The 20,377-nt window shown below is 42.3% G+C and overlaps 1 protein-coding gene across 1 annotated transcript; it reads left to right on the top strand.

Moving 5' to 3' along the window:
• The first annotated feature begins 15,650 nt into the window (after window positions 1-15,650).
• On the top strand, window positions 15,651-18,330 carry LOC111879223 (translocon-associated protein subunit alpha). Its single transcript, XM_023875694.3, has 8 exons — window positions 15,651-15,822; window positions 16,455-16,631; window positions 16,759-16,809; window positions 16,907-16,995; window positions 17,084-17,161; window positions 17,584-17,787; window positions 17,888-17,959; window positions 18,140-18,330. The coding sequence occupies exons 1-8, from the start codon at window positions 15,756-15,758 to the stop codon at window positions 18,188-18,190; spliced, it is 789 nt and encodes a 262-aa protein (XP_023731462.1). The 5' UTR covers window positions 15,651-15,755; the 3' UTR covers window positions 18,191-18,330.
• Window positions 18,331-20,377: the final 2,047 nt, after the last annotated feature.

Genomic DNA, 20,377 nt, shown 5'->3' with positions numbered 1-20,377 from the left:
TAGAGTCAGTCAGGGAGTTGACTTGGCCTGGACTTTGACTTTGACCAAGAGTTGACCAGTTGAATTCCAGGGGTATTTTTGTAATGATTGATATTTATTGAGTTCGGTTATTTGGTGTTGACCAGTGGAGGAGTTCGTGTCGGTGGTTGGAGCAGCGTGATCTTATTTCTTCAACCGACAGTTGTAGGTGAGTCTTCTCACCATACCAATGGGTCTAAGGCACCAAGGCCGACCCATCTTATGTTGTTTGATACGATAGTTAGCTTCATGCTAGGTGTTATGCTAGTAATTATGTGATATGTGATATGCTAGTTGTCTTTGTGATACTTGCATGGAGGACCATGTCGGGTAGCCCATGGCACAATGGTATAAGACCCTGGGGGTAGCCCATGGCATCCTTACAGGTTTATGTACGTGTTAGGTGTAGATATTTATGTGATGCATGATATTTTATTTGGTTATATATATATATATATATATATATATATATATATATATATATATATATATATATATATATATATATATATGGTATTTGCAGGGAAGACCCCGGGGGGAGCCCGGGGCATTGGATGTAAGACCATGTGGGGTAGCCCATGGCAGTCCTAGGTAAAGACCATGTGGGGTAGCATATGTCATTGGATGTAAGACCATGTGGGGTAGCCCATGGCAGTCCTAGGTAAAGACCATATGGGGTAGCCCATGGAACTATTTCAGGTTTTATGTATGCAGAGCTTACGTGGTATATGGTAGCTTTTATAGGTAACAGTATATATGATATGTGTGTAGATTTTATAGCAACATGATATGTGATATGTGGTTTGTGTGAATGGGATGCTCTGGGAAACTCACTAAGCTTCGTGCTTACAGGTTTTGTTTACGGTTTCAAGTATCATCGTGCTAGAAAAGCGAGCTCGGATTGATCGCAATGCACACACCTATGATTTCTTCAACGAATGATTTTGGGATAAACTCTGATAAACGATTTGATTGACTATGATTTAAATGGTATCAATGTTTTAGTTATATTAAAAATGAAAATTTTACCCCTGATTTTTGGGACGATACAAGTTGGTATCAGAGCCTTGGTTTGAGGGATTCGGACATACTTTTGGGTGTTTCTGGACTCAGACTGAGGATCTGTAAGGTTTTAAAGGAAAATGTTTCCAAGGAAAAGTTTTCTAAGAAACGAAGAGGTGTGGTGCATGCAATCAGTTGGGCTCAAGTAAGTTTCCCTAGAATACCCACATCTGTTATCTGTTATGATTTGGTGATGAATCTGAATATCGCATGCTAGTTAGGGCTAGGAGAGATGTCTTTGTATGCTACATGAGCTCTTAGACTTGCATGCTAGTGTTGAGTAGTCAGCGATAGGTTGGCTTGATATGTGATGTTTGTAGCCTTGGGATGTTGGATGCTATGCTAGAATGAAAATGATTGTTGATATTGGTAACTGTTACGTGTATGTTTTAAAATTGTATACGGTTAGGATCTCATGGCCATAAAATAATTGGTGCGGCTCGTTTCCTATTGTGTACAATTTGCATGCATAAGGCAGCCGTCAGCGAGGGTGGATGTGGAAAACTTGGGTTGTGGTACGTGGGCAGGATATTCCATAATCGTTTGTGGGTCGAGGATGAGCCTAGGATGAGATTAGTGTCAGGAGTGCGTCTGCACGAATGCTGCTTGCTTTGTGCTTTATGGGACTCTTTAGTGATGGGAGTCCGCTACTAAGTGGATGTGATGAGACCCGGAAGTAGATGACTGGCATCGTGCGGAGTTCCTAAGCAGCTGATGGCAGGGTGAGGTCGGGAACCTAGGAAAGCCTAGGATATGCACCAGTGAGTTAGTGGGGCGGTTCGGTGTGGTTAGGAGCCTAGGGGGAGACCTAGGAGATGAATTGATGGCCATTGTGCTGCTGTTTAGCAGACATTTAGCACATCAGGGAAGTAGGTGACTTACAGGATTTGGGATGATTCCGGAGGAAAGTATGGATAGGTGTGGAATGTAGTATTAGGCCCGTACTACTGAAAGCACAGGATCGATACTCGAATCGGGGAAAATCTCGGAGAATCCAAGAAACCTGGGAAAGAAATTCGTGGTTATGAGTGGAATATGGGGATAGCTACAGTGCGGAATGCGAAGGAGCACGCAAGGGGGAAAGACCAGGGTTTGGTCCTGACTCCGGTAGAGAGCCAGTTAGCAGAAGGACTGCCAAGATTTGGATTTTGCATTAGATCTCTTGCATCATGCGTCAAGGATTGATGGTGCGATCTATTGAACTTTCGGAGTTAAAGAATTTGTCATGGGGATATTTTGTAACTGGTCGAGAACATAGGTTGCTCCATTTATTGCAGACCGGTCGTGAACGATTGAGCTGGTGAGTGTGTCAGGGTGCGAGACCCTGAATGTTATGACTTCTAGAGTTCGAGAGCAGGGATTGATTAGGGTCACCTTTGGAAAAGGGGACCAGCTCAGGTGCCTATAGTGGAGGATCTCGAGAGGGGATGCAGGAGTTTGGATCAGCTTTGAGAGGCCAACAGGGCCGGATTCGGTACAACACTTGCGAAAACTGTGCAATGGAGCCTCGTTACAAGGGATTGGATTGCCATTGGGATCGGGATGAAGTGTTTCATCATGTTTTCTAGATGGTCGAGTTGACTCAGGAGAAGATGTTCAGGAGTCCTCCAAATGTTTGCGGATATGCTATCTTCGGTCGTTTCCAGTGGTATCAGTAATATATTACTTGGGGAGTATGATAGTTAGACGGATGTATCTTGCGAAGTGGATTCCGCATATACCATGATTGCTTCGAGTCATTGTCGGAGGCTGTTCGGTGATCTGGGTAGCTACAGGTGTAGCAGGTTTGGCCACGTCAGTAGGGAATGCCCATAGGGGTAAGTCCGTCATATTGTCATTAAGGGAAGATGGGTGACAGGAAAGTCAACTACTTGACAATCAGGGAGGAGCAGTGGGGGCACGACTCCAGTTATCTAGTTTTCAATGCGCGCATGTCATTTTGGGTATGGTCAGGATTGGTTCAAGGGCTTATATGAGGGAATTATGACCAGGTTCCAGTAACCTTAGCTATCATGTTTGGAAAGGCTTTCGAGGTTATCAAGGGAAGAGAGAATCATTGATGAAGTTTTGGTTAGACCATCTGACCTTTGGTCAGCAAGAACTGAGTATGTCAGTATTTAAAGCATCTCAATCCATTGATATGATTGGGATTCAAAGATGCTAGCGGGTTTTCGGAAGTTTTATTGTTTTGGGGAAGGGTTATTCATGGTGTTCTAGCTTTGTTAGGCACCGACCGTCAGCAAATTGATCATTGGAACGAGAGAGAGGATTTGGGAATCCTTCAATTTTCATGTGCCAAGCGGACTTAGTCGAATCTAAGTGGGGGAGAATCATTTAGATATCCAGGATAAAAGCAAGAGTGAGACGTGGATGCGTCTCATATTTTCCCTTTTTGGGGAGGAAAGGCGGCCTTAGGGGCCAACTGAGTATCGGATATCGTGGGATGGGAGTTCGGGAAACTCCCCAACATTAGCATCGTGTCCTTCTGATGACATATTGCAGGCTTCGAAGAAGGGAACCAGGTAGTGTTCCATTCGGTAATTGAGTTCAGTTTGAGAGGATAGACTACGTGGGTGCTCAACAGTGAGATGCATTCAGATTGATAGGTGAGCAGTAGGGTCATGGGCAACGATCATGTAGTATAAAAGTGCTGTAAGACTATGGGGGAGCCGTAGCATTCACTGTGAAAGTGTTGTAAGACTACGGGGGAGCCGTAGCATTCACTGTGAAAGTGTTGTAAGACTACGGGGGACCGTAGCATTTACTGTAAAAGTGTTGTAAGACTATGGGGTAGTCGTAGCATTCATGAGTTCATCGAGTGATTGGGTTTACGGTAGATCAGTTCGCAAGTCGTGGGAAAGCCACAACTTAAGTAGAATCAGGATTGGAGGGGTTATTCGATGGCTTATCCATGGACGAGCCCGGATGGGTATGGGATTTCATAATGGAAATGGTACAGACTGTTGAGTCAAGGGTGGACCTCGAGTTGCAGGATCTTGTGGATATGTGGTACGTGATGCAGTATGGCTACGGCTGGGTAGTCTTGGTTTTTGATCTCTTGGCAACCTGGTGGTTGGACCGGATGAAAGACTGGTAGTCTCGGGGATCGGCTAAGGGTGATTAATTATCGGCCATGAAGAGGACGTCAAAAGTTATGGTGTATTAAGAATCTCGAGGTAGTAGCAGGGTATCGACTCGTTTCGGAAGGATTCTAAATTGGAGTTCGTGCATGTTCAGTACAGGAATTTGTTTCAGTAAGATGAGATTCTAGAGCATAAGATGCCAAGGGCATCAAATTCAGGATACCAGGGTAATGAATTGGTTTGGTTCGATGGTAGCTTAAGCCATCACGGTGTGATGCGAGTTGGTCTTGTCAGTAATGGGACCACGACATGTTTAACCAGGAAAAGACAAGTCGAGGGAGGTCGGGTATGATGTAAGACCACAGTTGTTCTCGTGGCATTCATTTCGCGTCGGATTCGGTGGCGACGGGTTGTCAGCCTGTCATGATAGGATGGATTAAAGGAGTGAAGGAGTTGAGGGAAGAGGTATCGCCAGGGCGGTTATTGTCCGACGAGGTGTCCTTCAGGGGTCATGTGGGAATATGGAGCATGTGACTCTGGCTCAGCAATCGGGAAGGTGTACGGTGTTTCGGACAAAGGATAGTCAAGTTGGGACCAGGGAGGTCTCGGTCGTTCTTCGGGAAAGCAGCTTCGTAGTAGCAAGAGGAGTTGGAGCGACTCGGGTGATTTTGGGGTACATATGTGGAGCTGCTTGCATTCGCGATATTCGTACGATGACTAAAGTTGGATTAGATGACTTTAGGGGTTAGGTAGCCTGCTGGGAGATAAGTGTAATGAATGCGGCAATGATGCAGGTTAATCGGTCTGTCAGGGGGGACATACCATCTCGAAGTTTCAGGTTTCAGATTGAATAACGTGATTATGTTGCAAGGAATCCATCTCATTTTCGAGTTTTAGGAGCCATCAGGGGTTGATTTGGTTGCCTTGGTAAGGCCAACGACAACGCAGGATAAAGGGGTGAACCCCTTGGATGCCAATTATAAGTGCTCGTGTAGTACCAGAAGGATTACCAGTTTAGTAAGAGCGTTGTACACGAAGGTAGTAATGATCGGATTACTCCAAGGTTGATATTTCGATGTTTAGACCGCGTAGGCAAAGTATGCGACGATTAGAAACATCGTGGGAGGGGTTGTGGAGTTTCTAGCTGAATCAGACTTCGAGGACGAAGCCCAATTTAAGTGGGGGAGAGTTGTAACATCTCAGAATTTCAAAAGGCAAAAGTGTAATTTCAAAGGAGGGACTCGACGAGTAGGCACACTTACTCGCCGAGTCGGAGCGGGTTTTAGCCACAGTTTAAGTGACCAACTCGCCGAGTCAGCGGCTGGACTCGACGAGTTGGTGCTGAAGAGAGAAAACCCTAATCCTGGGGGTTACAACCTATTTAAAGGACTTTAAGTCCTTCTCTTAGCCTCCTTAGCACCCCCTTGAGACAGAGAAATCCTAGCTCGTGTGTGTGAGGCCATTGAAGAGAGATTTAAGCTTGGAAAGGTGTTATAGTGGAGGAAGCTTGAGGGTTCAAAGGGCTTACTGCAAGGAAGTGGTGTAGATCAGGAACCTACTTCAGTTGGAGCATATGTTGGAGGTAATTATCTGTTGCTTGGGATATTTTTGCATCTAGATTCATCACTTCTTGAGATTTGGGGCATTTTTGGTATGGTAAAGAGTCATTTCGGGTTTGGAGGTTAGATCTGAGGTTGCTACCTCAGATCTAGACTGGAGATGGTCCTAAATGTCATAAAGTTCTAGTCTTTGAATGATCGGTGAAGCCCCTTTGTCATAAACCCTAGCCATGGTGTGTTTTGGGCCTATATCTCTTTGCTATCACGTAAAGTTTGCAACTTTACATGTAAGGCATGCTCTAGGACAGTGGATCTATAGTTTGGATCCCCTGCATGGCTCGAAAAGCTTCTAAATGGATTGAGAACTGGAGATACTCGGCGAGTCACATGGGTGTACTCGGCGAGTTGTATAAATATGTGCATGAACTCGACGAGTGGGAAGAACAACTCGGCGAGTCTGTTGAAGATTGCCTTGGACTCGGCGAGTCTGGTCGCAGAACCCCAACCTCTTTTGGGTTAAGCCTTGAATCAGTGAGTCGGGAGGTGATTCTGTGAGTTGAGATGGATGGGAGTCGGAGATCGTTGGACTCGACGAGTCTCGGGGTGACTCGGCGAGTTGGGTCGTGTTCTAACATTTTCAAGGAATAAGGACTCGACGAGTCGGCGGGCCGACTAGGCGAGTAAAGTCAGTCAGGGAGTTGACTTGGCCTGGACTTTGAATTTGACCAAGAGTTGACCAGTTGAATTCCAGGGGTATTTTGGTAATGATTGATATTTATTGAGTTTAGTTATTTGGTGTTGACAAGTGGAGGAGTTCGTGTCGGTGGTTGGAGCAGCGTGATCTTATTTCTTCAGCCGACAGTTGCAGGTGAGTCTTCTCACCATACCAATGGGTCTAAGGCACCAAGGCCGACCCATCTTATGTTGTTTGATACGATAGTTAGCTTCATGCTAGGTGTTATGCTAGTAATTATGTGATATGTGATATGCTAGTTGTCTTTGTGATACTTGCATGGAGGACCATGTGGGGTAGCCCATGGCACAATGGTATAAGACCCTGGGGGTAGCCCATGGCATCCTTACAGGTTTATGTACGTGTTACGTGTAGATATTTATGTGATGCATGATATGCTATTTGGTTATGTGTATATATATATATATATATATATATATATATATATATATATATATATATATATATATATATATATATATGGTATTTGCAGGGAAGACCCCGGGGGTAGCCTATGGCATTGGATGTAAGACCATGTGGGGTAGCCCATGGCACTATTTCAAGTTTTATGTATGCAGAGCTTACGTGGTATATGGGAGCTTTTATAGCTAACAATATATATGATATGTGTGTAGATTTTATAGCTATAGGATATGTGATATGTGGTTTGTGTGAATGGTATGCTCTGGGAAACCCACTAAGCTTTGTGCTTACATGTTTTGTTTATGGTTTCAGGTATCATGGTGCTAGAAAGGAGAGCTTGGATTGATCGCAGTGCACACACCTATGATTTCCGCAACGAATGATTTTGGGATAAACTGTGATAAACGAATTGATTAACTATGATTTGATTGTTTGAATTAAATGGTATCAATGTTTTAGTTATATTAAAAATGAAATTTTTACCCCTGATTTTTGGGACGTTACATATCTGTTCTGACGTCTGAAGCACTATCTCTGTACTACCCATCACACGCTGCCCTACCTCGCCCCAACAAATGGGGGTACGACACCTCCTTCCATACAACAACTCAAAAGGTGGCATACCAATGCTCAAATGATGGCTGTTGTTATAGGAAAACTCAGCCAAGGGAAAATACGTGTCCCAACTTCCGCCAAAATCCAATACACATGCCTGAAGCATGTCCTCGAGCGTCTGGATCGTCCGCTCGCTTTGCCCGTCGGTCTGAGGGTGGTATGCGGTACTGAAATGCAGCCTCGTACCCAATTCCTCGTGAAACTTCTTCTAAAATCTAGAAGTAAAATGCACATCTCGGTCTGAAACAATCGAGATCGGAACTCCGTGCCGCGATACCACCTCCCTCACGTATAACTCTGCTAACTTTTCAGCAGAAGAGCTCTCACTAATAGTAAGAAAGTGAGCGCTTTTCATCAACCGGTCCATAATCACCCAAATCGCATCGACACCCCTGGCAGTCCTCGACAATTTGGTGATAAAACCCATGGTGATTTGTTCCCACTTCCACTCGGGAATCTCTAACGGCTGTAACTTACCATGCGGGCGTTGGTGCTCGGCCTTAACCTTGCGACAGGTGAAGCACCTCTTCATACAGGGCCACCAATACTCCTTCTTTAGGTCCAAATACATCTTAGTGGCCCCGGGGTGGATCGAGAACTTCGATTTATGCGCCTCCTCCATCAAGACAGTACGCATTCCGCCCACGAACGGTACCCAAACCCGACTCTGGAAGGTCAGAAGTCCTCGACTATCGGTAACAAACTCCGATACCTGCCCGATCACCCGCTCCCTTTTGCGGTTCTCCGGTCTCACGGCCTCTGCTTGGGCCCCTCGAATGGTGTCCAACACCGGAGCCATCACTGTCAATCTCATGCAAGTATCTCGAATCGGGGCGCCCTCCGCCCTACGACTTAGGGCATCGGCTACCACATTAGCCTTGCCCGGGTGGTACAGGATCTCACAAACATAATCCTTTACCACATCCAACCACCTCCTCTGACGCATATTCAAGTTGGGCTGATCCATCAAATACTTCAAGCTCTTGTGGTCCGTGTATATCGTATACCGAACCCCATACAAATAGTGACGCCAAATCTTGAGGGCGAACACTACAACCCCCAATTCCAGATCATGAGTAGGATACCTCAACTCATGGGGCTTAAGCTGCCTCGATGCATATGCTATCACATGCCCCCTCTGCATAAGCACCGCTACCAATCCGGATATCGATGCATCACAATATACCACGAAATCCTCCATCCCTTCAGCAAAGGCTAACACCGGGGCTTCGCATAATTTCTGGCGAAGTGTCTCGAACAAGGTTTGCTGCTCTGGACCCCAAGAAAATGCAACACCCTTCCGGGTCAACTTGGTAAGTGGCACGACGATCTTGGAGAAATCCTTAATAAATCTCCGATAATAACCGGCCAATCCCAGAAAGCTCCTGATCCCAGTGGGCGATCTCGGCACCTCCCACCTCATGACTGCCTCAATCTTGACCGGGTCGACCAATATCCCATTCTGGTTGACGAGATGTCCCAAGAACTGAACCTCTCGTAACCAGAAATCACACTTAGATAATTTGGCATAAAGCCTCTCCGACCTCAATACCCCGAGAATCTCTCTCAGATGCTCCTCGTGTTGCTCTCTAGATTTCGAATACACCAAAATATCATCAATGAATACAATCACCGACCGATCCAGCATCGGCCTGCACACCCTGTTCATGAGATCCATGAACGCAGCTGGTTCATTGGTGAGCCCAAAAGGCATCACCACGAACTCGTAATGCCCATAACGAGTTCTGAACGCTGTCTTCTGGATATCTTCATCCCGAACCCTCATCTGATGATAACCCGATCTCAAATCTATCTTGGAGAACCAAGACGCTCCCTGCAACTGATCGAACATATTGTCGATCCTCGGTAACGGATAACGGTTCTTGACCGTCAACTTGTTCAACTCCCGGTAATCAATACACATCTGGTGTGAACCATACTTCTTCTTGACAAAAAGGATCGGCGCTCCCCAAGGTGAGCTACTCGGTCTAATAAACCCCTTCCCCAACAGCTCCTGAAGCTGCGAGGATAACTCCTGCATCTCTGGTGGCGCGAGGCGATAAGGCGCCTTGGCGATAGGTGCTGCTCCCGGAACCAAATCGATATGGAACTCCACTTGCCTCTTGGGAGGCACACGCGGTAGTTCCTCGGGAAAAACATTCGGAAACTCGCACACTATCGGAAACTCATCAATCGAACATGGCCTCCCAGCGGCCACTCGTGTGTCCATCATATAGGCTACGAATCCACTGCAGCCTTGCTGCAAACTCTGTCTCGCCCTGGCAGCCGAACAAAACGTTGACCCACATCAGGTTCCCTCACTGAACACCATAAGTACTCCCCCACTAGGGTCTCGTATCGTCACCAACTGATGCTCACAGTCTATAACAGCTCCATTTTGGCTCAACCAATCCATGCCCACTATAACACACACATCCCCCATCGCAATCTGGACCAGATCTATCGGAAACTCCACACCGAAGATCTCGAGGATAAATCCTCGAATCACATCCATAGCATACACTGCTCGCTCATCAGCTATGGAAACTCGCAGAGGTCGACCCAATGCCTCTTGATGGATACTAATGTGCTGACTAAATGCTAAAGAAACAAATGAACGACTCGCACTCGAGTCAAATAACACCAAAGCAGGTACATAACTCACAAGAAAAGTACCTACGCATATCATCATATAAGCACAATATCTCAAAAGAAAAGATAAATACATAATACATACCAGCCACAACATCGGGCACTGCGTGGACCTCCTCCGCAGTCAACTGGAAAGCTCTCCCACGAGCCTTCGGAGCCTCAGCCTTCATCGGTCGAACCTCAGTAACCCTAGCAGCAGGTGCAGATCCCTGTGCTGACCCCTGATGCAACTGTGGACATTCGGCCTTCCGATGGCCAGTCTGGTTGCAATGAAAGCAAACCACGAATCCCTTGGGGCAATCCTTGGCGATATGACCCTCCTTGCCACATTTGTAGCAAGAAACCGATCGACAAGCTCCCTCATGACCCTTGTCGTACTTCCCATAAGTGCGGCCCTTCTGGCCTCCAGTCCTCAAATTAGCGGACTTGGCCCGCTTGGCTGCCAGCTGAGACTGAGCCGGCCGCCGATCCATCCTCTGGGACTCGGCCTCCTCCCTGGCCTGAGTCTCCAACTCGATCTCCCGCTTCCGGGCATTTACCTGAAGCTCAGCAAATGTACGGTACGTTGAGTTCGACACGAACTCTCGAATGTCCCTCCTCAAAATGCCCAAATACCGGCTCATTCGTGCCTGCTCAGTCGACACCTGCTCAGGGTAGAACATCGCCCTCTCATGAAACTTCCGGGTAACCACAGTAACCGAATCATTACCCTGCTTGAGGGTCAAGAACTCCTGAACCAACCATTCCCTCTCCACCGGGGGAACATACTCATCCCTGAACATGGCGGTGAACCTCTCCCAGGTCACCTCAGAAATCTCAGCCAGAGTGAAGCTTGACGTTACGAACTTCCACCAATCCTTCGCTCCCAAGCGAAGCTGGTTCAAAGCGAACCGCACCCTCAAGTGTTCCGGACAAGAACACGTATAGAAACATCCCTCAATGTCAGAGATTCATCTTATCACAGCAATCGGGTCCTGCGTCCCATCGAACTCCGGTGGCTTCGTGTTGCTGAACTCCCGAAACAACCACGAGTCACCTCCCTGAGGTCTGGCAGCAGCAACAGCAGCAGTAGCTGCAGCAGGCACAGCCTCAGTCACTGCTGCATACCGCTCATCAAAGGTCTCAATCAATGTGGTCTTGATGTCCCTAAACATCTCTGGAATCTCAGTCCGGATGGCAGCAGCTACCTCCTCATGAATCAATCGACGGGTCTCCTCGTCGTTGACACAACTGCTCTCAGGTGTGTGTCGAGTCCCAACCATGATGCCTCTGAAATACAACATATAAATATCAGAGACTCGATCGAGAATACTCGCACTCGATGACAAAACCCTACTCGTCCTCCGATGTCCAAAGGATTCTTACTTTGATTGCCCACTGATCCGGTGTCTTCAGTAGTACGGGCCCTATGCTACAGACCACACCGCATCAGCATTCACCCCAAGTCCTCCTCCTTGGATCCCAGATCACAAGTACTCTACTCTCGTTATGCATTGGCTACCCACCGATAGACCTCTCATGAGCTCCTAACTGCTACCTACTCGCTCTCAAGGCAACTCAGTAACAGAAATCTCCTAGGCTAAGACATCACAAATCAGGCCACTCTAGTCCTAATATGAATACCTAGCCTGCTCTAGCATGCATAATATAACATAACATATCTCATAACACATAATGTAAGGGTCCATTGGGGATTCACTGTTCGGGCGCTGGCTGACCGTACACACTGCTCTGTTCTGGTTGTCTCAAAACCTCTTGCTCTTTTAGAAAATTTAGTTTTTTAGTTTTTTTTAGTTTTTTTTTATCGTTGAAAATTGCTCAAATCCTCAGTTTGAGTTTAGATACGCCAAAAGGTGCATCCGAGTCCCTCAAACCAAGGCTCTGATACCAACTTGTAACGACGTAATTTTCAAAACAATTTTTTTTCATTTCTTTAAAACATGATTTCATTCCAAACCAACCATAAAAATCCAATGTAACATAATCATGATACAAAACATGTCAAATCCCAAGATCAACTAAGTCCAAATCCGCCTGCGGGTGTGTGTACGAGTCATGCCGGCGCCTTCCCACGGTCCTCGCTAGTACCTGAAACACATAACACAACAACTGTAAGCGTAAATGCTTGGTGAGTTCCCCAGTATACCACTTACACACATACACCCTTCCAGGCCATGACCTTTCGGTCCATGTGTCTCAGGGGACTTCCGTCCGGACCCGGTAAACCTTCCGGTCCCACCCGTGTCGACCTTCCGGTCCATAACTCCCTGACCTTCCGGTCCACATCATAATGCCTTCCGGCCCATATCAAGAATAACATACATAATGCATACAAAACAGGCAACTTATCATACAATGCATATATCGTATAGCATACCAAACCTTCCGATCACACATAGGTACCCTTCCAGGTACAGTATAGTGAGAAGACTCACCTCGTATGATGTTTAAGTCTCACGTGCTCGATATTTCTGAATCTCGTAACCTCGACCTAGCCTCGCCTAATCACATCAAATAATCATTCTAAATCATTAACGGCTCGCAATACTATACTATATTCCTTCTAAAATTCCACAGAAGGGTAAAAGACCATTTTACCCCTCCCAGACCCAATAGTCCACATGTTGACTAAAACCCTAAAAGTCAACAAAGTCAACAGCAAGCAGTACGCGGGGCGTACCAGCTCCTGTACGCGGGGCGTGCTCTTGCATTCCAGAAACGAGTACGCAACCCCTTACGCGGCGCGTACTGGGATTACGCCCGGTGTAATGCCCAATTTCCTTGTTTAGCTCATTCAGGTCTTAAGCGGTTAAGATTTGCGTCCAAACTTCAGATCTGACTCCTCTAATATGTCTTAAACCATAAAGTTGGAACCTTTAAGCCTTTGCATGGCTATAAAGGTCACTTTATGCTCAAAACACCTTTCCTCTTTCCATAATGAGACTATAACTCATGCATGCCACAAGATCCACGTCCAAGACTCGATTTTTATGACTCCTCAACACATATTACACTAGAAAAGGTCAGATATAAGCTTATGGAGACTCTTTGCACATAAAGTCTCCAACTTTGAACCAAAAACCCTAAAAATTGTCCAACAAGAAAAACTTATGAAGAACAAAGAAAGCTTTGAGCTTTTTACCTCAGGAAGGATCTCCAACCACTGTAGAACTCGGATCTACACTTGTTCTTCAACTTCTAGCTCCAACAATGGCTCATTCTTCTCCTTCTTCACCTGGATTTCGGGCTGTTACACCTAATAGAGAGAGTCCCTTTGTTTTTAGCAAGTGTGTTGGTGTTCTAAGCTTCTAGTGTCATTTCAAGGTGGTGGAAGGAAAGAAGAGGTCATTTTGGAGGCTAGAGGCTTGTGGGAAAGAGTAGATCTGAGCTTTTCAGAGGTTGGAGGTTCTTTTTAAGGTAAAAAGCTCAAACCTTGCCTTGTTATTTGAGTTATGTGCTTCTTGGACCAATTTCTAGGGTTTTTGCTCCCAAGATGGAGACTTTATGAGCAAATGGTCTCCATTGGCCTAGATCTATCATATTTCTGGCCTATAGGTGTTGTATGTTCATAAAAATGCAAACTTGGACATAAAGATGGAGCCATGCATGAGATCTAGACCTTTGGAGGGAAAAGGAAAGAGGTTTGAGGGTGTAGGGACCTTTACAGCCATGCAAAGGCTTAAAGGTTCCGACTGTATGGATTAAGAGGTTGTAAGAGAGTCAGATCTGGAAGTTGAAGGAGTGTCTTAATCGTTTAAGACCAAAATCAAAGAAATGGCTGAACTGGGACTTACGCTGGGCGTAACTCCCAGTACGCGTAGCGTAAGGGGTTGAAGCCTCGATTATGGTTCGCTGGCGTACACCCCGCGTACAGAGAGGGTACGCGTCGCGTACTGCCTTCTGTTGACTTTTAGGGTTTTGGTCAACCCTTGGACTTTTGGGTCAGGGAGGGGAAAAATGGTCTTTTACCCTTCTATGAAGTTATAGAGTGGATTTGATCTAGCCTTGAGAGCCATTATTTATTTATGAGTATTGTTATGTGTTTAGGCGAGGGCTAGACCAGTGTGACCGAGTACGAGACTATCCGAGATACCGAGGTGAGTCTTCTCACTATACTGTACCTGGAAGGGTACCTATGTGCGACCGGAAGGTCTTGTATGCTATGAGATGTATGTGTTATATGATATGTGATATGTATGTGCTATGTATGTTATGTATGGTATGGACCGGAAGGTCAAGATGATACGGACCGGAAGGTCGAGAGGGTACGGACCGGAAGGTCGATACGGGTAGGACCGGAAGGTCTACCGGGGTTCGGGACGGAAGTCCCCTGAGACACTCGGATCGGAAGATCCCATAGAGTTATGGCCTGGAAAGGCGTATGTGTGGTATGTGGTATTTTGGGGAACTAACTAAGCATTTATGCTTACAGTGTTGTGTGATGTGTTTCAGGTACTAGTGACGACCACAGGAAGGCGCCGACATGATCAGTACACATACGAGGAGTTTTACATGTTATGATCTTGGGATGTAATGTTAAGGGTTGTGATGTGACACAATGATACTTTTATAACTATCATGAATGAAATTATGTTTTAAAATGTGAAAAAAATTGTTTTGAAATTTATGTCGTTACAACATATCTTCCTATTTTCATGATATGAAATTACTTTTGAAATTACTATTTTGGGACACTTTGATATGAAATTACTTTTGAAACGATGCTTTTCTTGTAAACCGTTATGGATAATGGGTTGTTTTTAAAAAAATTAAATCTTTGTGATTTTTGGAGTGTTATGCTAGCGTGTGTGGTATGTCATCAAATGTCTTGTATGAGAGGTTCCTTATTTACAACTAAAGGTCATGCGAAGACGATGACCTTCGGTCCCTACGAAGTGGCATCCTATCGCTTTGAACTCCACACACCTTCCTTAGGAGTTTTGGTGTTCCTTAGACTATTGGGTGTGAGACGTAAATGCCGTGGAGGAGCCTACATGGTACCTACACAATGTCGGTATAACACCAGGAACACCGCCCCTCCTTTGTTTCTCGTTGCCAACGTAACATCTCTTAACACCATTTTTTCTCTCCCTTTTTTCCTGTGATTTTCTTCTTTTTTAACGGCGTTTCTCATGAGGAACACTATCCCCCACTAAAAATGATGGAGAGAAGACAAAAATTTATGCTGATGTGACATTTGAACGATGTTCTTTTTTATGCACCATATTGGGTAGTCTTCGTTGCAATAAGAAACACATGTTTAATTCTCTCACTCACACATACGTTTTAATTATCTCACTCACACATATTCATGTACAATATCCCTTAGTGTTAAAAAGTGCTAGTATACGTTTGGGCAGAAAGTTGACATGGTAGAGTCCTAAGTTTTTGTGTTCAATAGTTATGTGGTCAACTTAAGTTAGCATGGAGCGATTCATAGAACTGGCCAGATTAATAAAAATGAAATAAAATACGAGGGTATAATGACACAACCAAAATTAAAAACAAAGAAAAATCGCACAAACAAACCTAAAAACCATTTGGTCTTCTTCTTAACCCCCATCAACCACTCAATATTATCGCTGTTGGTACTCGCTTCCTCTTTCAGAAATGATGAAGATTAGGGTTTCCTTCGTTCTCGCGCTCCTTCTTCTCTCCTCCTCTTTCTTCCTTCAAGGTTTCCATTCATATCTGATCTTGATTTAAGTTATTTTTTCAGTTTCAGTTTCTTATTCTATGCTCTCTATTTCCCGATCAAGATCGAATTTGTTCCGTTCAATCAGATTCATTTGTAGTAGCTTCCTATTTTGTTAATCATTCTTGCAAGTTCTGTGTTTTCCTATATGTTAGTTTTTTTAAGTTTGCAGTAAATTCAACTGTAACTGAATACTTCACTCGAATTTGTGAGGTTGTAAACGCAGTTTATGCTATATACATCACTTGAAATTCACGGATTTCTAGCGTCTGGATATTTTTTTTTATCAATTTTTAGGTTTAGTTGGTTGTTGAATGTTGACTACATGTGCCAATTCTAGAACTCACGTTTGTTTCAAGCCTAATTCATAATTTTGAAAAATATATCACACCTAATCCGTGTAATGGTTGGAGAATCGGGAACATGTCTGAAATTGAATTGATTTCATGTAATTTACAAACCCATCAGTCGGCATGTTTGTTGATCCAAACTTCCAAAGTGCCAGTTTAAGTTTTTTTGATCATAATTTTGTCCCAATCAACTTTTTGTCTGTTGTTGTAATCATGATTATGTATGAATTTGAGCTTGTTCTAATGGATGGTGGTTTTCCATAGTTGCGAGGTGTCAGTCGGATTCAGATTCAGAAGACGCTGAGCTTGTTGCTGAAACTGTTGAAGAAGGAGGAGACCTTGGGATTGTTGATGACGATGTCCAGGACTTTGGTATCGGCAATTATAGTCCAGCTCCAGGTGTGGAAACTGTATGCGTTTTCCCAAAGAATCCCACAAAATGTAAGTAAATTTTACTTGTTTACTTTCACTATTTAATCCATTTAGCCACCTAACCATTTTTATATTTTGGCATTTGTCTCTTGTAATAAGTTTCTTAAGACATACGTGTTTTTTTCGTCATCTGTAGTGGTAGTAGCAGGGCAAGAGACTGAGCTTTTAATTGGAATGAAAAATGAAGGTATTTTACTATTCTTTCACTTTTGTTTTACTTCCTACCTTTTTCAAGTTTTGATTTTTTTTTTCATATTCATTTGCTAATGTTACTTGATGAACAGGGGATCAACATATAAAGGTCCTTGCAGTTCATGCTAGTGTTCATCTTCCATTTGATCACAACATGTTGGTTCAAAATCTTTCTACACAGGTGTAACACTTTACTTGTCTTATTCAAATGTATATAAATGTTATGGTTTTATCTAACTCGTATTTTATTTATTTATTTATTTCTCCAGGCTTTTAACAATGCATCTGTTCCTTCTTCAGTTCAAGCTACATTTCCCTATATCTTTGCTGTTAGCAAATTTCTACAGGTATATCTTTCACTAATTCACACATTTAGACAAAAATTGCAAATTTTTGTCCGACTCAAAAAGGTGGGATGGGAACTCGCTCTTAATCTCTTGTATGTGCAAAAGACGTAAATGCCCTCCTCATCTTCATCATTAAAAATAGCCCTAGAAAGCATGTCCTGTGCAGCGTTTGTTACATTGAGCGGGAGTGGACAAGCGTTTTAGGGCTATTTTTAGTGATGAGGATGGGGAGGGTATTTTCGGCTTATGCACAGACGAGAGATTGAGAGTGAGTTCCCGCCCCATCTTTTTGGGTCGGACAAAAATTTGCAATTTTTGTTTCATTGACATCAGTCTCAGTCCCAGTCCAATGCACGTCAGACGCAGTACAACTTTTGAGAGGTAATAATGTGGCGGTTGGTTTTATAATAATTATATTGTAGGCGGGAACATTTGATCTTGTGGGAAGAATAGTTTATGAGATAGACCAAATACCATATGAAAACACATTTTATAATGGTACAATTGAAGTTGTTGAAGCCGGTGGACTTGTTAGCATTGAGACAGTGTTCCTAGTTTCTCTTGGAATTTCTCTTCTTGTTTTCCTTGGATTGTGGGTTCGTGGCCAAATACAAAATCTTTCCAAGGTACCTTTCTTTATGAAAATATTTTGCTATTCCTTCTTACATTTAGCTTTTATTTTGTTTATTCTTAAGATGATTACTCAACTTTCTTGTTTTCACTCAGAAAACTAAGAAGGGACCAAAGGTGGAAACTGGGACCCGGAGCGTTGATGCATCAATGGATGAGTGGCTGGAGGTTGCTCTTTCTCACCTAAATTCTTTTTTACAAGACTGAAATTACGTTTATTTTTTCCATTAAGTTAAAAAGAAACAGCACATAAAATTATATATTTTATGGTTGAAATGAATTATTATCTCAATTGTAATCAAAACGATTGATTAATTGATGTTTTGTTTTTTTGTTGTGTGTGCATAGGGAACTGCCTACACTCAATCTAAGGCAAGCAAATTGAAGAAGAAGAAATAGAAAAAATATATATATATATATATTCTTGTACGTGATGTTTAGGTGAGAAACAAGAAACAAGTATACCTTATTTAGTTATTACTGTTGTAGAATGAGGAAAAATACTTCTTACGTAATCATTTTCTTGGAGATTTTGACAACTTGACCATATTTTTATACTTTTTTATGTTATGCATGACAAGATAGAACTGTAGAACATCAACGTACAATTTTAGATTTTAATTTTTTTTGAGCATACAAGAGTAAGTATACCATTGTATTATGATTCTCTCAAAGGAATTCAAGACTTTTATTTGAAACGACATCACCTATACAACACTTGTCTGTTTTCTATTAGAGCACATGGTACATTTATATGAGGTGGAGGTTAAAGAGGGGAATAAATCGTCTTTTCACTTTTATGGGTTCTTGTCGACTCATAATTAACAAGATGATAAAAGAATCGTTCGTTTTAAAAAGCAGCTATTCGACTCGTTAGGGATCTCATGAGACGTGAAAAAACGTAGACGTACATATTTTTGCTAGTTTTTTTTGAAGAGAGAAAATTAAAGATAGTTGATACTAAATTATATTTTATTGTATAAATACTAAATAATATGAATCGTCTAGAAGAACTATATAAGCTAATGGACTTACATTATTACAAAACTAGGTGTGAGCCCCATGTATTAAATGAGTGTATTTAAAACAATTAAATACGAATAAATATTTGAGAAATTTAAATTTATAAGAAAAATAAGAAACAAATTGAATTACTAAAATTAAAGTGTGTTTTTCTTTTTTAAATTTAAACAAATCATTTAGATAAAATAATCAAAGCAAATTAATGAGATTTTATTTTAAAATTTTGAAATTATAAGGAAAGTCAATTAATGAAATTAATTGCATTTATTATTAAATTTAAATATCATATGGAATTTAATAAAATGGGAAAACTACAAAATTACATATGAAATAAAAATTAATTCAAAATAACCACAAAATGACATGTGGCAAAATGAATGAGAGAGTGACAAGTGATAAAAAAAACCTTCATTTATTAGAGATTATTAGAGAAGATACCGGGTTATAAAGTATGGTCTGCACGAAGAAAGTCAATATTAAATTATTAATATTAATATTACGTTTTCCCTTACTTAAGAAAAATGTTAAAAAACTACAAACATATGTAAAGCACAATCCGTTATATTCCTTATGTATAATGTATAATATTTTATCATCGTTTCAAGAAAAAGTGATACAATAATCTTAAAAGCATGCCGTGCTACTAATTATGGATATCTTGGCATGCGAAAGGAAAAGGATTATGTAATTGTATTAGTTATTTTTTTACCCTTTTATACATATTTTATTTATAAATATATATAAAATATTTAAATTCGTTATGTATAATATTTTATCGTTTGGGGGAGGCTTATCCTTGTCTATTCGGTGTTTGGGGGGAGGCTTATCTTTGTCCACTCGGTTTTAGTAGCTTTTCTCTTTTTTATTTATCTTCATTTCGAGCTCTGCAAAAAGTTATCAATACTCTAGACACTGAAAACCGAATCGAAATGAATTGAATTAGGATCGAATAAGTTATTCGGTCGGTTCTCGGATATGTATTTTATGCTTATTTGGTTCTTGGGTTATTCGGTCCGAGTCACCGGAATAACGTTTTAATCAGGCCTAAATGACCGAACCGGAAATTGAAAAGTCATAATTTTCCGGGCAACTTCAAACTGTCAAGACGTCTTTGTTATTTTTCCATTTTTTTTCGATTTTTGTCCAACTTGTAGTTTACAATTTAAACTACTATTTACATAGTTTACATGCATTTTTCGTTATATATTAATTGATATACAATCCTCTAAACATGAGGTATTGAAGCGAGTCTTCTGTTTTAACATGTTTGCTGAATTTTAGGGCAACTTTGAACTGTGATAGCGTCTTCGTTATTTGTCTGATTTGTCTAATATTTTTCCCGCTTGTAGTTAACAATTTAAACTACTGTTTACAATTTACATGCATTTTTGGTTGTATATTTAATGAGATGCTCTTAAATAGGGGATATTAAATCTATTTTTTTTAAACTTAACATTTACCTTATTGTAATAGATCATACATATGTTCAAGATGTTTTGTCCCCCGTAGAAGAAGATTTCAAAATTTGTAGAGCTATGGTTGGATAATTTGATCCATATTTGA

This window comes from Lactuca sativa, chromosome 8, assembly GCF_002870075.4.
Source record: "Lactuca sativa cultivar Salinas chromosome 8, Lsat_Salinas_v11, whole genome shotgun sequence".
NCBI lineage: Eukaryota > Viridiplantae > Streptophyta > Magnoliopsida > Asterales > Asteraceae > Lactuca > Lactuca sativa.
This window is presented reverse-complemented; position numbering and strand designations above follow the sequence as displayed.